General features: G+C 41.3%; 1 protein-coding gene across 1 annotated transcript in view; it reads right to left on the bottom strand.

Annotated features, from left to right (window-relative positions):
* PREX1 (phosphatidylinositol-3,4,5-trisphosphate dependent Rac exchange factor 1) overlaps positions 1–21,320 on the bottom strand; it is a 151,918-nt gene that overhangs the window by 11,286 nt on the left and 119,312 nt on the right. Inside the window, exons 17-33 of the mRNA XM_034067000.1 lie at positions 19,733–19,825; positions 18,342–18,490; positions 17,373–17,458; positions 15,535–15,671; positions 14,920–15,091; positions 13,492–13,679; positions 12,621–12,782; positions 11,865–12,075; positions 10,450–10,708; positions 9,247–9,453; positions 6,850–6,938; positions 6,386–6,468; positions 5,909–5,999; positions 4,137–4,265; positions 3,408–3,449; positions 1,351–1,568; positions 381–480 (exon numbers count right to left, since the gene is read on the bottom strand). Coding sequence (XP_033922891.1) covers positions 381–480; positions 1,351–1,568; positions 3,408–3,449; positions 4,137–4,265; positions 5,909–5,999; positions 6,386–6,468; positions 6,850–6,938; positions 9,247–9,453; positions 10,450–10,708; positions 11,865–12,075; positions 12,621–12,782; positions 13,492–13,679; positions 14,920–15,091; positions 15,535–15,671; positions 17,373–17,458; positions 18,342–18,490; positions 19,733–19,825 — 2,416 coding nt within the window. The remainder of the gene's footprint in view (positions 1–380; positions 481–1,350; positions 1,569–3,407; positions 3,450–4,136; positions 4,266–5,908; positions 6,000–6,385; positions 6,469–6,849; positions 6,939–9,246; positions 9,454–10,449; positions 10,709–11,864; positions 12,076–12,620; positions 12,783–13,491; positions 13,680–14,919; positions 15,092–15,534; positions 15,672–17,372; positions 17,459–18,341; positions 18,491–19,732; positions 19,826–21,320) is intronic.

Genomic DNA, 21,320 nt, shown 5'->3' with positions numbered 1-21,320 from the left:
GTTAATAATTAAAATTCCACCTCGTTTCATGGCATCTCATAGTCAGAAAACTTGGAGAGAGATGTGGCAGGAGAGGGGAAAGGACACAAAAGGGCTGGGAGGGACAGTCCTTTTACCTTAGGTGATGTGGTGAATTACACACATCCATCAGGAACTGCTCAGAGTCTCTCATCCCTCCCTGTGTGTGTGATCACACAGGTGAGGTAACAGACCATAGTTACAAATCACAGAATATGCAACCAACATCCTGTGATATCAGTCCTGTGGTTTATGCTGCGTGTTTGCTGAGAAAATGCAACAATGCTGCAGAGACTTTATAGTCGTGGAGAATATTAACCCATAACAAACAAGAGAGCTTCAAAGAAACAGAGAATACTCACTTGCTACAAGACTTTCATCCAGCTGCTTGAAATAGAAGGCAACTTTGTCCAATTCAGTCAGAGCAACCTGGATGTCTTCCAGCATAGTGCGTTCCTCCTTCTGTAGAGCAAAGAAACTGATATAAACAGGTTGTGATCTGCCAGAGCGAGACTAATGGCAGGAAGGTAGGGTTTTTCTGGGCATTCTTTGGTTCAGGAGACCTAGAATAGAATGTGTTGCTTTCTATCAACTCAGTCCCAGCCAGGTAATTACTAATGGCTCTAACTTTGTAATACAAATTCAGCTACTCTTTGTTGAGATGTCAGTTGATGCGATTCACAGAGAGTAGAGAGGTTTAAGGAGTAAGTTTGAAAGGATCTCTTTCTCTGTACCTACAAATGTGAAAGGAAAAGCCTACTGGTCACTGTGAAATAAATGTCCACACATTCCTTGCAACGTAAAGAAACAGCAGTTACACATGGATAGAGTTTGTATTGTGTATTAAAAAAAAAAAAGTCTCTTCTCTATCATGTCAGAGCTACTTGCCTTTTTATGCTTCTTTTTTCTAAACATTTATGCAGGTACCAGGTGCAGGAATCAACAAAAGCCTAGCTTTTCATGTTGTCTGAACTCGAAATACAGAGCTCTTCCACCTATTTGTGGCAATGTGTATTTCCACCAGGAGATGGCAGGCCACACATGCATCACCACCAGCTGAGCAGTAAAACCTCCTTAAGTGCAGCAGCATTACTCCAAACAGGAAAGCAGGCAGATTCCTATAGTGTTCTAGTGTGACAGTGGGTCCAGTATTTGCGAGAAGATGAAAATGATGGGATGTGGAATATTGGTACATAGTTTTCAGCAGCAGGACTCTCCAGAGGCTGCTGTAGTGAGAGGCTACACATGCTGCTAGAATGAAGGGCTCTGGCTGTGCTGTGAGTGGCAGGGATGCATACAGCAAGTGTGAGTAGACCCAAGGGGTCATCTTACCACAGCAGGGGAGAGGAGAGACTGGTAGTTCAGTAGAACACCAGTGGCTGCTATCTGTTCCAGCCATTTTCTGCTGGCGTCTCTGCTGCTCTCTTCATACTCTCCATTGTTGTTGTATCGATAGTTGAGAGCAGCCAGTAACTGCTCTGAGAAGGTGCAAATAGCTGCCACGAGAGACTGACAGAAGATGGAATCACGTCTCAGCTGTAGCTCAGTATCTGCCAGAGAAGAGGAGAGAAGCACAAAGAAGTCATGAGAACACTGGCTTTAATGTCACTGCCAAAGCAGCAGTTTGTATATGTGAGACATTTGGCTTCTGCTGTAGCTTTGCACAGACTTAACAGATAACCTCTTCTTGCTGTGCGACCTGGGTGGGTGGATAAAGACAGCACAGCTAGAGTACATGCATGTTTGAACATTTTCTAGTCCACTTGACTGTTTATTACTACCTCTGCCATCTGCAAGCTCATGCTTCTGACTGGGAAGAGCTGTACCTCAGTGCCATGTCTGGACCGATTCCCTTCTTTTTATGTTTACAGAAGCAAGAGAATTCTTGAAAGAAAGTCCCTGCCATTACTTCTCTCCTGGGCTATTAGAGATTCATCTTCCCCCATCCATCTGTATTTTGTGGGCTTCCCATATGCTTAATACATTAACTGGGCCTGTCCATACGGTACCAATTGGTTTATGTTTCCTGGGAGAATTTCCCCCGTGTTAACTTTGCTTCTGGTCCGCCTGCCAGGCGGCCACATGCTGGTCACAGCAACCTCGTTACACTTAAGGGGATTGCAGGCCAAAGAGACACATGGATAACTGACAAGCTCCCTCCCAGGCACCCCAGGCCCCTCCAGCAGGCACAGCAGCACAGCAGTCTCTCATCAAGGCAGTGTTCCCCAGAGAAAGATGCTGAACATCACCCAGGGGCTTTGAAGAGCTGTGTTATTTTTATAAAGCACTGAAGACCATCAGGACACACCAGGCTCTGGGCCATATTCTCAACCTAAGGACAACCAGTCGTTCCAGCAGCACACCTCTGCGCTGCTAGAAGTAGAGCAAAGACAGATTAGGGCTGCCCTCAAGGCAAGAGAATCCCTGGTGCCATAAAGCTGCTATGGCCAGGTCAGTGCCACCTCCTTCTCCATTCTTTCCAGATGTCTATGGAGATGCTATGGGACACAGGTAGAGGCTTAGGGAGTCATTGCAGTTGTCATCAGTCAAACCATCATTGCATCATTAGTAAGACCAGCCTCCGTAGCCATGAGACTGATGCCACAGGCTGATCGGGATGGACTCATGGACCAGCTCTGGCAGTAGCCAAGACGTGACTGAGAGCCACACAGATCTTGCATCATCATTCTGTGCAGACTTGAGAATCATGTCTGGCATAGTGAAGTAACAGCCTACTCCAGCTAGTTGTTACCTCATTTTCAAACAAAACTATATCAAGTAGGTGTTTTGATTACAAGACCACACATTTGCCCCTGGAAAGGCTTTTCCCTTGAGCTAGGAGCACAGTGTTTTGTGCATGGTAACAGATTAATGATGCCCATGGTGCATGTTAGGTGCTGCTGCACACACAGATTTCTTAGTCTGCTCCTGGATGTGCTTTCAGTATACACAGTTCTGATGCCTAATGCGCCTGCTCTTGTTTGGAAAGATGACAGAGTCCAGTCTCACAGAAAGTTGTGCAATAGGTCTCATTTTTGCTGCATGTTCTCACCACAGCAGGAAACAGTAAGGGCCATCTGGGAAGAGGGATTTTACCAAGGAAAAAATTAAGACAGTAAAAGAAAAACAGTGCTTGTGAAAGAAACATCAGTGACCAGGCAGGTAACACAAGCAGCTTGCAGTGACTGAAATCACGTAAACTGAAGCAGAGATGTCACATGCATGGGAAGGTTGCCCTAGGTACAGAGCATGAGAAATGTTAGCATAAAATGCCAGGGACAAACCTAAATGTTACAGAAGAACATAACATTCTGATGTATGCACATGCATGCATGTGTGTTAGGGACTTGTGTATGTATGATGTTTTGTAACAAATCAAAACCCCTTACCTGTGCATTTTAACAAGGCCAGGAGCAGCTGATTCTTCCCATCTAGAACAGTGAAGAAAGAGAATGCTGTGGTTAACATGATCTAAGGGAGATTTGAGTGCATTTGGTTAACAGTCTCCTCATTCCCCACAATGCCTGGCCTCCACGTGCCCATTTCTCCTTACTCTAGTAGTCCTTACACAGATGTTAATGACTGAAAAAGAAACAAAGTGTAAATCAAAGAGTTTTACAGGCTAAATGCTCTGCTAACTGCTGTGAATTATCAGAAGCAAACTGCATGTGGATGTATCCCTAAGGAGGTGATTTCTGGTGAGCTTTGAACTGGACTGTAAACAACAGATGAGCTCCTGTTCCAGTTCACCCAGTCTGCAATGGTTTAAGATGCTGCAGTATCCGATTAGCATTCATTTCATTTTGGACTATCTCTTTCCATTTTCTAAAAAGGGTACAAAAAGCACAGGGAAATAGATCAGTCTGATACCATTCTGTCTGAATGGGCTGGTGAAATAAAGGGAGAGAAAGTTCTTGGAATTGCTGCACAGGTGAGATTTTACCATAGGGTACTGGGACTCTGCAAGCAGTAACCTGCTCTACCTGTTCTCTAGATCCTTGCACAGCCTTATTACCAATGGAGATGATACAAAGATAAACTGAACTGCTAGGCTTGATTAGATCAAGATCTTTTCTCCCTGAAGCCAGTAACAAACTTTTTCTTTCTTATTTACAGACCTTCCACATGCTTCTGTATGATTTCAACAAGGTTCTTGATGCGCAGTGGAAGGTTCCAAGGATCTTCTTGAATGCTGGCTTGAATATTATTCCGGCACCTTACTGTGGTTTCCTCCTTCTGTTTAAATTCTAGGAAAAATGGAGCTCATTAGCCACTGAGAAAATGCTACAGAGCTGAGAGTGGCTTATCAGTTATAGTGTGCATACAGTTGAAAGCAGAGATACCTTATAAATAGCAATGATTTTGAATGAAAAAGGTTCTTAAATAGCTCTAATACGGAAGGAAAGAAGATTGTTCCTATAATCTCACAATCAGCAGTTTCCTAGCACAGTTGTCAGTGGTGTGGACTAAACGTTATGGATGCGGGTGACCACATGCACAGTGAGGGGAGCTCTGTGCCACTCACACAGCACAGAACGCCCTGCCATTTTCTCTGCCTTTAAAAGTGTGCATAAGGCTACTCTGGGTGCATCCAGAGACTCTGGCTGCGCAGAATCAGACCAGCCTTTTGGCTGCAGCTGTCACAGCCCATAATACTGATGGAAAGTTACGAAATATTCTGCTTTCTTTCACCTGATGGAAGCTTATTATTTAATTACAGAGTAGAAGATCGATTCTCCATGACTTAACTATGTAGCTAAGGCAACTATCCCACTGTTAGTGATAAAATGCATAAGCAGTCAGAAACAGACTGTGCCAATAACTGCTCATGAACAGGACAAACAGCATTCAAATCCCCATCCATCACTGAATGGATGGATGTTTATGGCAGCTATTAAACAACCACTTGAGGCCAGGATTCCAGCTGAACGTAAGCAGGGTGCCTCTGTTCCTTAGTGTGATGAAGGTGGGATCATCAGTTAATGAAAAGACTCTTGCAGTGTACTTAATCTAGTTTTAATAAATGAGACTCTGTTTAAGCAAAATAAAATAAAGGAAGGGTCTGTTATTTCTTCACTTCCTTCAAACAGTGAATGGAAAGACTAACAGATATGCTACATAAACATGAATGTGTTTGTAGAGATGAGTTCATATAACAGAACTTAATTTCTGGAGTCAGAAGGAAAAAGCAGCAGCTCTGCTTGTGACTACAGCCCTGAAGTGCAGTAGGAATAGCACGAAAATTTCAGATTTCAAGTGGGAAAGGAAATGCAGCAATGCTCAGAAAACAAAGTCCTGTGTATTTCAGTGAGAGAAGAAACCACATCCTGGGCCCCCAAACCATTAGGACTAAAGTCTCATGGTGCTCCCTGAGGCAAAAGGAAACATGGTATCATTTGTTTGCTCTCTATGGGAATCTGTTTTCAAAATAAGTGTCATGTGAGGATGAGTTTACTCTGGCAGTTATCCAGCTGAAGCAGAGTAAGTCATTAAGCAAACTCAGAACCTTCTGGTGCCTCAGATCTACAGTGGTCAGCCCCTCATCACCTTATCAGAGTGCTCATTTACGTTGTACCTGACCTATCTCACCCTGTACCTTTTGAGATGGTATCTGCTAATACAGATCTGTGATCTGCTGTTTACATCAAAGGATAGATATGGAGACTTGCGAAAGAGCTGTGAGGATTCAGCCCATCTAACAGAAAAGTGTTGGTGTGTTTCAGAAGGAAATCACATGAAAATGACCTTTTAAGGATGCAACATTTCAATGGTCAGACTCATACCTGCTGTTGATGTAACTCTGTGTGGCCACACAACATATGTGTACTCATGTTAAGCTCTTAAGTCATAGCAAATAACATTGTTCAATACAATCAGCCTTTTTCTCTACCTTGCAAACTGTGGTCCATTGGAAAGTGCTTGGTTTCTTCAAAGGCCTTAGTTATTACTGGTCCTTTTAGAAGTGCATTGATTGCGTCAACCTATAATGGAATATTTCCAGTCAGTGTTATCTGGTGCTATACATCTATATAGATGTGTAAACATGTGAGGGCTCTCCTGAGATCAGTAAATGTGATTCATCTAGACCACACAAGGTACTAGAATTTTGTTCGCCTTCTCCCTTTTTCCCCTTAGTCTAATGCCTGAGGTAAGGCAGGTCAACCTTGCTTAAACCACACAAGGGAACTTAAATATCAACAAGGCCAATTTCTTCAACTGCCCTACAGCATACTTGCTTACATTGTACCCCAAAATCTTGATAACTTGCCTTCCCTCAAATTATCATTTAATTAAAAAATGTGATACTTCCAATTTCTTGTATTGATACTGATAAAGTAATTCTTAGTAAGAGTAATGCTTTACATACCTGGTTAAACAGATGTTCCAGACAGCCATGAAGTTTGTCTTGCTTGTCTAAAGGAATCCTCATATCATTGGGAAGCTCATCTCCTAGTAAAGGGGAGATGAAAAGCTTTAAACTTTAGAAACATAATCTGAGATGAGGCCACATGATACAAGCACACCTTCACACTGTGAAGGGTGAAAAATGATGCTGCTTTATCTGTAATTCATAGATAAAATATTAATGATTTTCATATAATGCAAATGCCCAATAACTAAAGAAGCTTATCCCTGCCCAGTACCTCTTTCATACTCCAAATTTACTGTGGTTCATTAAAGAACAAATCTCTTATGTTCTTTTGATTAGCTTAAAGAAAGCACATTTGCAGCTGAAACATGCAAGTAAGTGCTTATAATCAGCAATGGCCTATCAGCTCTGCTGGGGGTCTGGTGTGAGAGAGATGCACATAACCTACACAGTGCACTCACCTGATCCCATCTCATCACTGCCCAGGTAAGAGCTGTTGCTCCGCACACTGGTGTATGACAACACTGAGTCCCGGTTACTGTTACATTCACTAGAAAGAAAGGCAAAAAAGGAGATAGAAAAAAAGCTGTCTCTGATATACCATTATTCTGGTTTTATTAACACTGCAATCCCCCAGACTAATTCAGTTACCCATACAGGAAAGCCCATTACATGCAGAACAGCCATTAACCAAAGCCTCTGGGGCTAGCACTGTAAGAGGATGTCTTGTTCCATTTGTAGTCACCTGGACCCTATAAGTAATGAAAATGGGATTCCAACCATGGACCTCACCTGGGTCATGTCACTGAACATGCTCTATGAGTGTGGAGTAGGGGAGAAATAATTAAAATCTATGAGATTGAACCTCCACTGAACTCCACATTCGTTACCAATCCTTATCACCCAACTCCAGCCTGTACGGAAGCTGCAGTACTACAGCTTCTGGAGAGGGGAGAGGATATTCAAGGAATCAATACTGTCAGAGAACTGGGCACTGCAGATCCTAATCCCACCTCAGGAAGCAAAGGGGTCACTACATTTGGCTTCACACCAGTGCTGGCTCATGCACACCTGGAAAATTCTAGCATGAACCTCCCCTGTTTAAAGTTCACTTTACACCAACTAGAACTTAATAAAGGTAATAAAAAAAGCTGCGGATCTCAGTCCCCTTCCAACTAAGTGAGAATGGTTTTAATGCTGCAAGCCCAAAACAAAGCCTAGAAAATTCTCCAGACTGTTTTTTCCTCCATTTTTATTTTAGACTGAAATGAGATAAAAATACAAGAGCAATTCAAAGAACCCCAATCAAGGTTCTTGCCTGTTCTTTGTTAAACCTAGTATCAAAGAAAAGTATATTTTCTGAAGAAGATCAATACTTAGGGTAACTACTCTGCAGTACGAACCCTTGTGACATTTGATTTACACCTCCAAATCATCCCAAAGAAAGCAGCACAGCTAATGTAAACAAGGTGTTTTTCTTATCTGTAATTTGCTTAGTTCTGTAGCTCCTCAGTAGTTTTTTAGATCAAAACCCATCAAAACCAATTTAACTGCCTCTTGAGTAACCATTATCTGTAATATATGCTTAATTCTCTGCCTCTGTCTAATAAAGATAAGACAGAATAATCTTTCTCATCTTACATTTATGTGTAGAATTTTTGAGCAAGTGACAGCCCCACAGAGACTGTTTGTGGTGTCACTTTGTTACCCAGAACAGATTAGCCTCAATTAGCCATTTCAACTGAACTGTTCAGAAATGGGATTCCAACAACAAAAGAAACACAGCACATTTCAATAAAACCCTTAAGAGCACCTGTGCAGATTTAGTCTGGCACAAGAAACAGAAGCCACAGATCCCAACATTCTAAGTGCTGTTTCTGTTTCTTTACTTAGTATTTGCTGCCCTTCGACATGTTCAGTATTCAACTGGACAACACCCTGAGCATCCCAGTCTTGTTGGATCTGCTCTGAATGACACTGGACCACATGGGCTCCAGAGAACCCTTCAATGTAAACTGCTCTGATCCCATCATTTCCACAGTCCTGCATGAATGTAGCATTTTATTACTTATACCAGAACAAGACCAACAGCGAGGAAAGAACCAAGCCCCATAGCAGGTTACTGTAATCCTGCCAGCTCACTGTGAAGTGTCTTTACTCCTTTGTGTAGGCAAAGTCCTACAGCATTACTATAAGAATGGCCTCTTAAGGATGTAAAACTGCAATGGTCAGACATGACTGCAACTTGCTATTCCATTTCTTCTGAAGCTGAGTTTCCAAATGTTTCCTCCAAGGAAAGACACCTTTGGAGTGTCTGAGATATCCTTTGGTAGCAAATGTACTGGAGAAGCAGCAGTCGATCGTGTCCCAAAGATGAGATTTTGAGGCACCTGAATAAACATTTGCATTTGTGGTTTCAAAGGCCCATTAAAAACAAAAACCTCAGTGCCTACTTCTGGACCTCTGAGCCTTGAGACTTTTGGGAAAATTGTTTGCAGAACTGAATGGAAACATCCCCTTACAACAGTGGCTGTTACAGGACCAGGCAGTCTACAGCCTCTGCTGAGCTGCTGTGCTTCCCAGCTAGGTGACACAGAAAGTCACACCAGACCTACTTATTTCATTTTATTCTATTTTCTAGAAGCATTAACCTTCTGGCATTGCTGTGAGGGAAGGTTTGTGGTTGTGTCTCCATGGCAATAAATGTAATGAAATAACTATAGCTAGCGAGTACTTTACTAAGTGAATATAGAATAACTGACTGACTGGGAAATACCCTGTTTGTTGAATCCATACATGCATTAGAACTTCAGAACATTGTATCAGTAAGGGAGAAGTGGCACAATCTTTACACTAACCTGTAGGAGTCTCTGTAACTCATTGTGTCCTGGCCAGAGTCTTCCTGATCCTCCTCAGAAACCTTGAAACAGACCTTCTTGATTCCACCATGCTCAGCTTTGTCAGGATCACTCTCTTCTGTTCCCAGGGAAGGTGGAGATGTCTCTTCAGTAGATGGTGGCTCACATGCATTATCTTCTGTAGGTTCTGTTATGGTGGACAAAAGTCTGCAGAAGAAGAACATAGAGCTCTCAGGGACTGGTGGGTATAATGAGTAAGGCTGGAATTAAGCTGTGTGAAATCAAAAGCAACCTTGCCAGCATTCTGCACAGACCACAGGTACATGAAATTGCAAGTTCTAAAGGGGGTTCATTGAAATCCATGAGGCTTGGTTCACAAAAGGTCCTGTTTCCATAGGTACCCTGCCTCCACAGGGTGTAGTTTAATAACTGTAACCAGCGTGGCCTGAAAGGGCTCTGGGTTTAATTTGCCAGTCCTCACTTTCTCCATCCAAGGCACTTTTTTCTCCTCTTGGGCAGTGCCTCAGCTCACTGGCTCTACCCAGCAGCTACCACCCTTCTTTAAGTACGATTTAGCCAAGGCATTCAAGTCAGTTGAAGTTCTGGTGCATGATGGGCTGTTCTTTTTGTTACTGAGATTCCTGGGAGTGACTGTGAGTAGCTTAGGGCACATCATGGTCTCCTGTACAGATCACCCCTGCAGCTTCTGCCAGCAAAGCTGCACAATACACAGATAACACCACTCAAATCCTCCATTAGAATTACTGGGAGATCCACAATGAGAAAAAGACCAACAGAGGAAAGGAAAACAGGTGCCACAGAGAAACTGGCCTGAATTCACAAGTTTTGTTTAGCTTGCCTTACAACAGACAAAATCTCAAGGGTAGAGACTACGTCTATATGGAAGTCCAAACCTGTTCTTTGCACCAAATAGATTCTTATATCGGAATATATAGTAAGCAAATGAGTGTCTGTTGGATTCAAGTAGACTTTGAGGAGCAAAAGACAATGATATACACATTAGTGGACTGGATGTAAGTAGGTTTCACACAGCCAGCAAGGAGCTGTAATGCAAGCATCTGTGTGAAGGGGTGAGTGCAAGGGTCTGACAGTCAGGGCCAACAGGCACAGCGGGCTGGCTGAGGTTAGTGCTTCCATTCTGTCAGCACTGCTCCCTGCAGTGCATACAAATACTTTACTCACTTATTTATCTGAATGACATATTGCTTCATTTCCTTCACTGCAATGTCAAGTTTGTTAAAAAGGTGCAAGTAGGAGTCCTGTTTCTCCCGATCTTCCTGTTTCAGCAGAAAACTGAGTCCCCTTTCTTCCTGAATTGCTCCTCCATTCTGCTGGCCAAAGCTGCTGTCAAGATCTCCATCTTCTAGGGTCAGACATCTCCAGGACGGTGCAGCCATGGTGGTGATGCAATGCTGAGTATATGAGACTGGATTTAAGGTACCTACTGAACATTCAAAGGTCTAGTTAGTGCGGCTCTCATTACTTTCCTTGCTCCATCCATCCCACTAATGATTTAAGTTTAGTTAAATTTAGTTTAAGATAGGTGGAATTTTAACAGGAAAAAAATAGTATTTCACAGAATTATTTTACATAATTACATTTTATGACAAAAGCATTCCTTAATAAAAGAGAAGGTTTTTTTTTTTCCTGGTGTACCAACTAGATTTTTTGTATTTACTGCAGTCCAGAAACAGGTTAAATTATGTAAGTAATGACAGCAATTGTCCACAGATAAATAGGCAACATGGATAGTATCTAAAAGCATTTGTTGAAATGTTAATGAATTCAGGTTCTCAGGGGTTGGTCTGTGTTATTATCCCAGCTTTACAAACACACAAAGAAACAGGATTAGGTCCTTACAGAATACAAATAAAGTTCCTTTTCATCTAAAAACGCTGATAGCTTTGGCATGGTACGTTGCTAACCACCACCTTGGCTTGCATTAAAAATACTATGGAATTTTAATAACTTCAAGCAAGCAGGGCTTCTTTATCAACTTCATTTTGAATGGTCAGTGCCATTCTTCGGAAGATTGGTTAGTCTATGCTTCCCTGTGTTTCTTCCAAACATTCCTGCACTCTGACCTTCATAAGACAATGAACCAGAAGCATATTAGATGAGATCATGATGAAGAAATGTTGAAATAATCAGGTTGTAGGACAAATGCTATGTAGCAGCTTTCATCAGAAAATAGAACCTCTTGCAGAGTAAAGTTACCAGCTCCAGTGAATGGAGTTTATTTAGTAATGACAAAACAACCCAGCACTATAATCTGACTGACTCCCATCTTCCCCTCCAAATTCAGCCTGTCTTCCCAGCACTAGCACAATAATCAGCCCCCATTCACTTTTCTTTTAGTGAGTAAGTCACCTCTGCCAAGTGCAAACACTACTCTGGACACTTCATTATCATGAGGTGACCACACTGCTATTAAAAGCATTTCACCTGAAGCCTCTCTATGCTTAAAGGCATTGCTGTTTTACAACAGCAATGGAGGGCAAGACTGTTTCTCTGGAACTTATTTTGACCTTGTTGAGCAGTGGAATGACAACTCTTTATGCACATAAAATCAGCTTGATTTGAAAGTTAATTATCACCTTGCTCTGGATCAAGACCAATAATAGAGGGTTTCCGTCCAATGCGAATGCTGAACGACCTCCCTGCTGAGGTAGTGTTTTTGGGGTATGACACCTCCATGAGGTTAATATGGCAGTTGGTGGGGCAGAAATCCATGCTGTTGAGAGAATGTGGTTCCATGATGGCTTGTTTGAAGGCTGGGCTCACTTTTGTTTTCAAGTCATCTGCAAACTGGGAGAAATAAAGCAAGCATGTGCTAGTTCACTTGCAAAAAAATCTGATGCAATACAGACAATCCTTTTCCTGCCTCCTGTTCCAGAATCACATCATTTCTGCTGCAGCTGGAAAACTGCATTTTTTTAAGAGCTCATAAAACAATAAATGAAAACAAATGGCTATACCCTCTAAGGCTCTGTTTGCAAATATCTGAGGTGACTGCACAGAAAAGGCACACATAGCTTGTTTACACTGTGATGTACTGCACTTATGTTCATGTTAAATCAGATACTGATCATTCTGCTGTCATATTTGTTCACTGATATATTGGAAATGAACCTGCAAATATAACCCACACTGACAAGCTGGAAGCTGTGATTTACAGATAAGGGCTTTTTTCCTCAAAACTTGCAATTTCAACAACTTGCAGAGCTGTTTCCATGCCTCTAGGATACCTACCTCTAGCAGTTGAGATTCATTAACAAAGAACACTAAGACCAAGTTATCACAGTGAAGTAAGTACTATCTTGAGGCTTCACTAATAACCAGTAGTGTTGTACCTCTTGGTAGTTGGTGAGCCTTCTGCTAATGCTTTCCAGCTTAGTGTCACAGATTTGCCGGAATTCATACTGGGGCATGGTGGCCACAGCACTGCTCAGGGATATGAGTCTTTTGCAATTCTTTACGAAGTGATTGTCCTCTGCAGCAAAGGCCTCTAAAATCTGAACAAAAAGACAGGATGTCAGTGATGTGAGACTTGACAGCGAGGGAAAATAGAGCTGAGTAAGTGGCAAAGCCCCCATGCTGTTATAGCTGAATAAAGCTGCCTTCAGAGCAAGTTGCCTTTATGAGTGCCTGAGAACCACTGTCATGGCTAATCCCAGAGTTGTAAAACACTCCTCAAAAGTTTTTAGACTAATTCACGTGGATCAAAATATCCACTGTCAAGGTCACCTGCCCTGGTACTGTCATGGGACAGAACAGTAATGTTACTGGGATGTGACAGAAACAGTTACTATTAGCTCATTACTGTTACAGATAACCAAAATACTAAGTATACTGCTGCTTTCCAATAGCAGCAGTTCTGCTGGATTCCTTCAGCGACCCATCCAGCCTGTCAGATAGGGAAAAAGCTTCTTGATTTTCTTAGGTAAAGCTAATTCTTGCTTGAAAATATTAATCTTGAATATCAGCTGATGGCTCCCCTCCCTCTACCTCAACAGTTTAATGGAAGCAGTTGCTGACTTGCTTGTACAAACAAGCTATTATAACTTGGTGCATTCTAATGATGAAAACTCCAAGCACAGAGTTGAGAAGACCATGTGCTACCTCATCTGAAAAGCCAAGCCAAGACCAGAGTAATGCCTACATTATTGGCTTCCCTGTTCTGTTTAGGAATGAAGCTGGCCATGTATGTTTATTTCCCAGTACCTTTGCAGTGAGATTGAAGCAACCTTTTGGTTCCACAATTTTCTCCAGGACAAAGGATTTGATTCCTGCACTGCTGACATATTCATACACCACCCCATGCTCCAGGTGGGTGTTATCCACAGTCAGGCTGATGAGAGGTGTTTCTTCACCAATCACCAGTGGAGAGCTGATGTTCTGTGGTGACTGGGCTGGAACCAAAATTAAGTCATTAGAGGCATCTGAGAGCACATCTGAGCACAGGCATGAGTAGGGAAGGGAAACCTGTTGGGAGGTATCATTAAATGCAAGACACACAGATACAACCTTTAGATCCAGGAGTCTCTGAACTAAATAATGTTGCTAGAGGCTGGGAGAATATCCTGGAGGAAGGCATTTGCTGTTGGCCACTACTGGAGACAGTGACAGAGAATCCACATGCTACAGTCCACACATTCTGATGTTCTTCCATGTGTGCGTGCACACATCCACACACAGGACACTGCTTATAGTTCTGTTCAGCATTCAGACACACAGAGTCCAGCAGAAGCTTTCAGAGGACAGTGAAGTATGTGAGCTTCAGGGTCTTGTTTGTAATGACCCTCTGGAAAACTGCCACTTTTCTGTCCAGTATGGGGAAATGCTCTGGATAGTTTCATAGCAGCACAGACAATGTGGGATGGCAGGGCAGCGGTGGGATGAGGAGATAACATTTTTTACACACAGCAATGCTGTTGTCATCAGAGAGCAGATGCAAGTTACAGTAGATTGAGATTTGCTCACATGCCTCTACAGGGCACTGATCCAGCAGTTCCGCTGTGGAGCTGCACTGTTTGACCATTGGATTACCAGGCTCACTTGACCTTAGACAGGATCCACACAGATGTGCATCTGTTCCTGGAGGAGTTGCTTATGGTATTCAGAGAATCCAGGCTTGGTCCCTTGTATGAAATCTGCCTTCACTATTCTCCCCTAACATCTGCTTTTCCAAATCAGCTCTCAACATGAAGGTAAAGCAGTGATGTTTTTCATGAGTTACACTTTTCTAAATACACTCGCACCTTTTGCTGATACAGTGGTAACATGCTCTGAAAACTTGCTCCAGATCAAAGTAACTTAAAATCTTTCATCTTAAATCACAGAAAATGTGAATTATATTCCTGGTTTGCAGGGGCTACCAAATGACTCTAAAAATGCTGAGCCTTTTCACACCAGAAACTCTCTCTTGTGAAGATCAGAGACACAGGGGTATTATTTCTATGTATCTCAGTTTTTTCTTCTCTTGAATAAACTGCAGCCCAAGGGTACTTCCTCTGGCAGAACTCATGCTATTGCAAAGCCTTAGACAAAAGACATCCTACAACAATAACTACACTTTGTATTTCTGCTGTGGTTTTCCTTCCTGAAGCTCTGAATCATCCCTAGGTTTCCCTCCCCCAGGAGAATCTTTACCTGATTCCTGTTGGCTGTTTTGAAGGGGATCCAATTCTGCACCTCCTTCCAGTGATGAATCTTCTTTGCTGGAGCCAGGATGACTGCCATTCAGATATGCAGTTGATGCTGCTTGCTGAACTCTGTCCTCTTCAGCATCTTCATGTGTTCTGTACACCCACTGATATAATCCCTTTCAACAGACACAGGCTTCAGCTATGACTTCAGTAAAAAACCCCAATCTCTATATGTTTGGTCTACAAAAGATACCAATTTTATATCTTCTAAGTTGCCTGAAATATCAAACATTTCCCCAGCTTTCCTCTGTACTTCAGAGAATACAAAATCTAGACCAACATCTGGGTGAACTTCTAGATTAGCAATAGTTAATAATATCTAGTACTGTATGCAGTGTATGAATTGGCATACATACTATTTGTAGATGTTTTGCACCTACAGGCAACTGTAATCAGCTCCCTCAGTTACACCAGGACCTTGGCCTGGGAGTAGATAAGTCAAGATAGACACATATACATTGTTTTTCTGCATATTTAGTGAGCATAAAAGCACAGAAGAATGGGAGGACAGAAGAAGGGCATGAATTCATGTACTTCCTTTGAGGTTTTGTACTCATACCAGTGCTTCCTGTTGTCTGGTCCTGTAGGCTGTGAAGTGCTCCAGAACTTCCATATAATTTCCATGTGTTGCATTATTCCCATTAACTTTCAAAATACACTGCCCTGGATGTAGGCCTACAGCTGCAGCCTCAGAGCCTGAAATATCAACAGGACAGGAGTTAGATAGCAAAACCATTTGACTGTAGTAGGGAAAACAAGAAAGCCTGCAAAAGGTTTTTGGTTAAGAGAGTAAGAGCTAGTTGGATGCTGCCATGCTTTTGCTGCTAAGTACTTACTCTGAGAGCTTTCATGTATAAGGAAAATACCATGCATCTGTCCTTTGTATTTTCAGTAGTGCTGAGCAAAACAGAGACCCCCTAGATCTAAATGCTTTCATGATAGAAATTGAAATTCCTGTGGAAAATAATTTGGGATTCTTATAGGGCTCTTCTAGCCCTATGATTAACTGAGGTCTTGCTTAAATGCAGACGGTTGTATTTGTTTCAGCTTTTGCACTTGAAAAACACAGAACACTTGCACATTATGCAATTTACCATGGTCTAGGAAAAAAAACTCTATGATATACATGAAACTAGAGTAAGTCCAGAGTGCAATAACCAACTTCAAATGATTTATTTCAGATTCATGTGTACAAGACTCAGGCCCAAATCCATTTCCTTGAGATCTACAGTTAAGGTGATTAACTTTATTAAGGCACTATCATTTAAAATTCCTACAGGTTTATTCCAAATGCAATTCTTCTTTTGCCAGCAAAATCCTGAAAAAAGAGAATCTTTCCAGCTGGTGCTTCCAGTTTGCACTCTTCAGCTTGTAAAAAGTAGTCAGAGGTGCTGGTATGAAAAAGTGTAATAAATATGTTGCCCTGGGAACATCATTTGTTGCAGCTGGGTTGCCTGCTGCCTGTTTACTAACTGCACGTATCTAAATGTATGTATTTGTTCTGAAGGAAGGAAGTGTCTGAAAGGTCATATATTGTACATCTGCTGAAAATAAAAAGTAAGAGCTGTGCTTTATTTGTAGCTTAGTTCACATTCAGTTACGGAACTACTAAATATCCCAGTCAAACTGTTCTGTCCTTTTCAAAAGACTTGAGGAAAGCAGTTCCCCTCTACCTTACATTGGTAACTTACAGCAGCATAAGCCAATGTAAAGGTAATAGTCTTGAAGTCTTTTATTGTATTATATTTTGATGTCCACTAAGAAACATGACCTATCTACCAACCTGCTGATCCCACAGCATATTCAGAGCTACAGTGATCCAAACTCTCTCTGACCACAGGCAAAACCACTGAGGAAGCAGCATTACATCTCAACTTCTTCTTAGCCACCTCAGTTTTACATTGTCATTCCCTGGGGCTGTAAAGCTGTACCTTAGAAAAAACAAGGTTATGTTCACTCAGCAAGCATGTTTCCAGCCTGCAAGAGCACAAGTGATAATGCTTTCCCAAAAGTCGTTCCACACTACTGTGGACTGCAGAATGACCAAGTTTCTTCTACTGCAGAATTTAGTTATGCTTAGTTTTGTGTTGATGGGATTAGTGACCCAACACTCAGCTCATAATAATGACACCATTCTCTTACACTGTATTTAGATTATAAGAACTTTGAGGCAGGAATTTGTAGTTCTGTGGTTTTATATGAGTGTGATCCTTTTCTGTGACAGAGCTTCCCCTTGTCTTTACAGGCATTAAATTATCAGAACTTCAGAACAAATTTGACAATGAAACCTGGATCTGTCTTGATTGAGATACATACATACACACACACTTTTATATAGATTTGTATATAGATTTAGCTGTACTCCAAGCTTAACTGTATGATGGCCTTTCCACTTACCTCTTCCTACTGCATGAACATACGGTGGTGCTGCTCCCCGTATCTGAAAGCAAAGTGCTTCAGGACAATCTGGGATTTTAATAATCCTGCAGGTAAAGCAAGGAGAAGAGAACGCAGCATTTTCAGTCAGGCTGCCAGAGCTCTGGGCAACTCTAACAGCATCCTTCCCCAGCATTCACAACAGTGTTTGTGGTTAAATAAAGCACCCACATAGTTTACAAATAAGTGACAAGTAAATAGACCTGAAGAAATCATCCAGCTCCAGCATTCTTCCCCAAGGCAGATGGGAGATTCTCTTTGTTAATTAAAATTTGGCACTTCCATATGTATTAATTCTGTGAGTAACACAGGACAGAGACTTTCTGTGCTATTTATATGCACTTCCATTTCTCGGCAGAAATTTCAGGGCAGCTGTGCTGACTTACAGCAGCTGAGCATCTTTTCCATTAAAAAATAAAAATAGACTGGACAAGACCTGCTGGACTAGAATTCAGCATCAGGTGCTCATTGAGACATTCAATTCTATGGCAAATTCTGGGATTACAGAATCTGATAATGCTCAAGTGATTAACAGGTCGAAGCCTTATTATAAGATAATGGAGTGAAAAACTGTAAGGGTTGATATCATTAGAGTCATCCAAAATTAAGGCAGTCTTTAATGGGGTGGAAATTGCTTTTCCTCTGAGAAGCTTCACACCTGAGACGCAATGATAATCCTTGTGCTTCAGTTCTGTTTGAGCACAAGGAAGCCAGAAGTTAATAGCAGATACAATAGAAAATACATCCCAACCTCTTCTAGAAGCACAAAGCTCATCAGTAAAAACAATCTTTCATTCATGTAATTTGTTTTCTTCTTGAACAGCTTCTGCATAGGAAAATGTTTACAGTTTTCACTATCAACTGTAGAAGAGCTATTTAGTAACTGATGTTTCTAGATCATCTTCTCTTTCTGCCCATCTTGGCACTTACTCTTTTGATTTGGTGGCTACCAGAAGCCTAAGTGGCCTTCGGGAGCTGAAGGACTGGTTCAGGATGGTTTCCACTTCTGAAAATGGGCGTAGGAATATTAAGTCCTCGTTGACAGAATAAATTTTTCTTCCCATCTGCAGGCCAGCCATCTGCAATGGAACAAAACCATGGAAAACCTGGGATCACCAGCAGCATCTCTGAACATTCAGGCTCCAAGGTTCAACAGTTCTCTACTTATGGCTGTTCCTAGGATTACTGTCATATGGAATACTGTACATACAATGTTGGTTCATCAAATCATTTGTCAGTCACCCTAAAGTTTTCTGCATTTACAGGAAACAAAGATTTCACCAGTATCTGAATAAATATGCCACTCCACAGATATATTTGACTTTGCACTGGGTGCATCTTTGTACGTCTTTGCTATACTTTAATAGGAGACTATTAAAAGGGGGTGAGGGCATGGACAGGCTAAAGAATAGGGGACTGTAACAGACTGGCTGTGATGACTTGTGAGATACGGAAGTGTGACTTCCCGGAACTTAGAGCTTAGGCACAGGGAGCCAAGGACATATTTTTCACCCATGCAAACCCAATCTATACCTAGTCACATACGTAACCTGTTCTAAAGCAGTGGTAAAAAGCTGCTTTAAGTGCTTACTCTAGCAACAGAGATTTTGTTAAGATAGAATTTGAGAAACTTGGTTTATAATTCAATGGAAATGTTTCTGCTAATTGCATTTACTTACATTTATGAGTTTATGATAAAGTAATAATTACTATATACATTTCTGAAGTCATTATGTTCTAGGCCTGATATTCCCAATGTAGCTCCTGCACTTATAGTATGTGTAATTAGTTAAACTCTTTGCATACCTGCAACCATTCTACCTGGGGGTGACATCTTTATATTTGCAACTTAGTGCTGGTGCATACAGGATACCTATCTGCACACGCAATCATAGCAAATCCATGCATGTATGAGGTACAAAGTCCCACAAACCTGCAGTTTTCAAATAAAAATCTGCTACTCTGCTGGGTTGTAACTAACCAGCCTAAGAAAGATCAGACAGTGCATGTCTAAGATTAAAGGCTGTTACCTGCCTCCTCATATTTAAGTTCCTAATGAACCTGAGGTATGTGATCATCACACACATACTGCTGTCACCCTGTCACTTATGAAAAACACTCAGCAAGTCACCCAGATATGCCAAATCACTTGGCAGTTCACAGAAACAGTTTATTACCACAGAAATTGTGGAAGACACCCAATTTTCTGTTAGCTGTTATTAAAATGAATCAGACTTTCAAAGGATGGTTTTGTACCTTTTTGAAGCACTGAAATATTCTTAAGTACCAAACCCAAAACACTAATAAATGTCAGGTCTTACCTCTGCAGAAGACCCACGTCGAACAGACTTCACCACAATTGCTTTGTTCTTTTCTTCTATGTCAAAACCATAGTCATCCTCTTCTGGTAAAATCTTTAAGAAAAAGCACAAGGTAATGCTTCGTAACTGCTGAGTTAGCTGAACAGATGAGATGGAGAGGAGAAACTGGACTTTTCATTGCAAGCTGTCATTGACACAGACTTGTACATCTAAAGGCTGAAAGGGATTACTGAGTCTTCTGGTCTATCTCCTACATAATATGAACCATAAAATCTAATTGAGTTATTTCTGCATTGAGCCCTTTCTATACTAAGGCAGAATTTCCAGACTTACCCAGTTATGACCTGCAGTCTTTAAGAAGTGAAGAATCTAATCCTGCCCTTGAGAGTTTGTTTCAATGGTTAACTCTTCTCTTAGAAACTGAATGTGGGTTTAACTTCTAGCCCTTCATTTGTCATTAGATCTTTGACTTTTAGATTACAGAACCCATTAATATTCAGTATTTTCCATTGGTGAATGTAGTTACAGATCAGAATGTAATCATTTATTTAGTTTTTAAAATACATCCCACATACCCAATAAGGAATGATCTGTGATTCCTTCTCAGCTATCAGCTTCAGAGAAATTGGGGATCTCAGGCCTATTATAGATAATACTAAATACTGCATAAATGTACATCACTGTAGTCAGGCTAAAATTGTGGGTGACCAGTGAGAGAACAACTTCTGACATCTGTAGGTCCCTCCCCAGAAGAGCAGTCACGAGATTTGTGTTAGGGGAAAAACAAGACTCATGGCCTGTGCTCAGTTTGCACCTTTTACGGTTGACAGGAGACCTGGTAGCTCTTGCTGCTGAGTATCTACTTCCTCTTATGTGCACTGAGGTCACACAAACCTGCCTTATAAATAGTTTTAAAAACCCTATCAATCATAGCAAATGCAGGTTTCCCTTGTCATTTTCTTCGTGGTTTGTTAGCAAGGGAAAAAAAGCTGAATGACTCACTTCTCATTGCAAAAAAACAAAGCAAAGCAAAGCCTGGCCCTGGGTAAATGGACAAGTGAAACCATTTGAGAACCATCTGATAAATTAGAAGTGAGTTAAAAGGTAAAATAAAGCTATCTATGATCTAGCATGCCACTGGGGAAAAAATTACTGTGAATTATTCCCTTGATTCTGATGATTCCTACGCTAATTTAAAATGCTGTCCCTTTTCTATGGAAGTCTATGCCAGCAGTTCATAAGCTTTGTCCTTTTGCCAGAGTTCACCTTAGAAAAAAAGAGAAATAGAACCATCCTTTCCAGCAGGAGCCATACAGCTGTGTTAAAACAACGCATGACAGCATACGTGCAGGGAAAAAATCCTCATCAGATGATGCTGAGATTAAGTGATGGACAGGAAAGTAAAAAGACTGAAAGAGAAGTTTGCCATTCTTAGATAGTTCTACCTGAATATTTTCAGAAACAATGCTATTTATGCATGTTTAATAAAACAACAGCTTAGAAAATCTGGTTCTCACTGGCTAGATTATTGAGCTTCAGCTCAAATGTATTAGTATCACTTCCCATTAGGGATTAAGTAGAGAATTTC

The sequence above is a fragment of the Melopsittacus undulatus genome, chromosome 10 (assembly GCF_012275295.1).
Source record: "Melopsittacus undulatus isolate bMelUnd1 chromosome 10, bMelUnd1.mat.Z, whole genome shotgun sequence".
Taxonomy (NCBI): Eukaryota; Metazoa; Chordata; class Aves; order Psittaciformes; family Psittaculidae; genus Melopsittacus; species Melopsittacus undulatus.
The sequence above is the reverse complement of the archived record's forward strand: the minus strand, read 5'-3'. Positions and strand labels throughout refer to the sequence as shown.